General features: G+C 36.1%; 1 protein-coding gene across 1 annotated transcript; it reads right to left on the reverse strand.

The window, feature by feature from the left end:
* Nucleotides 1-890: 890 nt before the first annotated feature.
* On the reverse strand, nt 891-3035 carry LOC122193262 (dynein axonemal heavy chain 7-like; the record flags this gene model as incomplete). The annotated part of the gene is made up of 3 exons (XM_042894008.1): nt 2978-3035; nt 2009-2235; nt 891-1221 (listed from the first exon to the last, which is right to left on the reverse strand). Coding segments are annotated over exons 2-3 (504 nt in total), but the record flags the coding sequence as incomplete, so codon positions are not given.

The following is a 3035-nucleotide window of genomic DNA, read 5'->3' on the forward strand; positions in this document are numbered from 1 at the left end:
GGCGTAAGTGCTGTAAGCTCCCCTACATGCATTTTTTTTTTTTTTTTGTTTTTGTCATGCTACTTAATTACATTTTGAGGAAAAACCTCTTACTCCCCCACCCTCCCCCTGGAAGTTCCTACTTCTTTTTTCACTTCTCTTATAATAAACCTTTTTTGATACACTGGGCAGTTAAAGAAGCTGAGAAATTACTTAATTGGCCTTCAAAGCCACGTTCCCATTTCGTTATTCACAAATACGCAACAGCCTTCATGAGCCTAAGAAGTCATTTACTATTTTCATAAACCATGCCAAAGATCTGACAATGACCTAATCTGAAACTTTAGATAACAACAGTAGCTATAGATAACAAAACATTTGCTTTCACGTAAGATTTCCTCAAAGTATTCGAAAATCCTGTTTCTCACAACAGCGGAAGCACACAGTCCACCCTCACTTTTGCAGTCTGGGAAACTTCCTCTCATCCCACCACGGGTGAGGCAAAACTGGATATCCATAAAACTACAAGTTGACCACTTGCAGTCCCAATATCATACTCCCTTAACACAAGGAAACACAGAATTCCTAGACTCCAAAAGACTAAATCTAAAAATATTACTTGACAGACAGAAAAGATATGAATAAGAAAGTTAAAAGTATACGCATTTTTTCTAACTTCTAGCTAGGGCAAAATACACTTACAGCTATGAATTTTGAAATGTCTAGTATAATTTTTGATCAGTCCGCAAAAACAGTCTTATTGTATTTTTGCTACAAAATATAGCAAAAAAAAAAAAAGCTTACAAATTAAAAAAAAAGTTAGTATAACGTAAACTCTGCAAAGTAGATATTCAATGCTTATGTTTCTCACAGTACCTCTCTAGTGCATAAATACACACAGTTAGATGTACCTGTGCAGTGAGAGCGTCAAGAGCAGCCAGAGCAACTTCTAAATAAGGCATTGCTTCACTTAAGTCAGCATCACATTCGTCTTTGATGGCTTTGGCAGCCATAGCTTGCTCATTTGCCACTGCTTCATCAGCTTTCACAGTTTTTTCAGTTTTGGCTACTTCTGAGGATTCTTTTTGAATAACCACCATCATCTCATCGACCTGTGTGCTGGCTTCTCGTAACTGAGGCTGCAAAGCTTCCTGCTCAGACTGCATCGAGGTGATTTGAGATGTAGCAGAGTTCAGTTTCTCCAAGCCAACTTCGTATCTTCTTTTCATTTCCATCACCTTGCTGAAAGTAAATAGCGCTTTATTACAAAAACATTTTATCAGTACTTGACTGCTGCATTCACTAGGGCTCATTCCCCAAATTTCTCAATACATCAAGTAATCAAATACTCTATCACGCTTGTTTTATTCACTCAACAAATAATGAATGAACGTAAAAGGAATTGCTTGAGCCACAGTTTTCAATTGCTTCACTATGCATACACAGAGATTGGTTTATAGATAAATCTATTATCACTGCAAGGTAAGTGAGCAGTTATTAAGGTACTGCCAACAGAGTGCCAAGAACTGCAAAAATTACGATGGAGTAGTTAAGAGAAAAGAGAAGAGGGAAGAGGTGAGGCTGGAATAGAAAACGAGGAAATCCTTTTATTAGTACAATGTGACACAGCAATTTTTTAGATGAACTTCAGAACTTATCTTAATTGGTATGGCTATGTCCAATCAGTGGGAACAAAAGGGAAGCAGAAGAACTTCCTCTCACCAGCCAGGAACGTACAGTACAGCTGCACAAATGTGCAGAAACCCTTTCTGAAGAAGCTCAGCACAGCTGCAGCTCACTAGCAAGACCGTGGCACCTAGCAACTCAGAAGCTGGTTTCCCACATATCTTTCTTGCAGCCTCCAATGAATCTCAGAGGAAACAGGATGTATTAATTATTACAATTTCAATTATGTTTTAATTTACTAGAAACAATTCACTGTTTTGTTCAGATTAGCTATAGAAGATAAAAAAGATAATACTTTTTGTGAACTTGTGCTCTGTTAGTAAAGGACTTCATTGATCCTTACGTGCTCTTCTTTTGAAGCAGAATTTTAAAAGTGGAGATCAATTCCAAGTATGAAGTAGGTGTAACATAGTTGTGTCTCTGAAGCTCCGCGTGGTATAAATCAGATAAAACAGTGGTAGATGTATGAAAGCTTTTACACATATCAATACACCCACTTTGAGTTTCTTCTGACATTTCAACATCTTCCAAGGGAGAGGCAACTGCTTCCAATGCATCTTCAGGCTACGTCTATGACAAATGGATCAACACTTCTCTTACTCAGAGATATAAATATACCTTATATTATAGACTTATAGACTTATAAATATCAAAACACTTTATAAAAAAAAAAAAATCTTTATCCCATTTCATAGATGAAGATACCAAGACATAAAGAATCGGCCTGCATTATCATTATAATAACATAACTAGAAAGAACTCAAATACCTAGAGATTTAGTTCAAGCCTCCTGTCAAATCTCATCTCGAGGAAACATTGTTACCAAAAGGAAAATCTCACATTTTCAATATGTCCATATTGGTGTAAGATTGTTACTCTTCAAAAGAATTTTTAAAGTTAGACCAGGACCTTTTAAAACCTGATGGATTACATATTCTTTAAATCATGTATCTACAGTCTTCAGGATGTCATATGCAGAATACAGTCTTACTGCAGAGCAGGGAAAACTACTTGGTTTGTTTGTTTTTAACAGAGGTTGCAGTTCCAAACTTTTTTTTGGAGCACAGGTTCTGGTAGTCCTTGCAATAATAGAAAACGATTCCTTTTTAAATCTATAATGTCTACAGTACTATGTTTTATTACAGTTAGGTTTATTCCATGCGTGTAAACAATTTAAAGCATGACTCTAAAAAAATCCAAAGTATTTTTTGCTGCTATCTCAATCAGAATTACTTGCTAAAGAAATGGCTGAACTCATGTTTCTACTACATTTCCATTAGAAAAACAAGCCAAATAAAATTTCTCTTTTTACCTGAAACCAGTCTAGCATGCAGCAGTTGACAAGAGCAGGAAATTTACGAAGGCGATTA

The sequence above is a fragment of the Lagopus leucura genome, unplaced genomic scaffold, assembly GCF_019238085.1.
Source record: "Lagopus leucura isolate 7727_CA_CO unplaced genomic scaffold, USGS_WTPT01 35780-0_obj-0_obj, whole genome shotgun sequence".
Taxonomy (NCBI): Eukaryota; Metazoa; Chordata; class Aves; order Galliformes; family Phasianidae; genus Lagopus; species Lagopus leucura.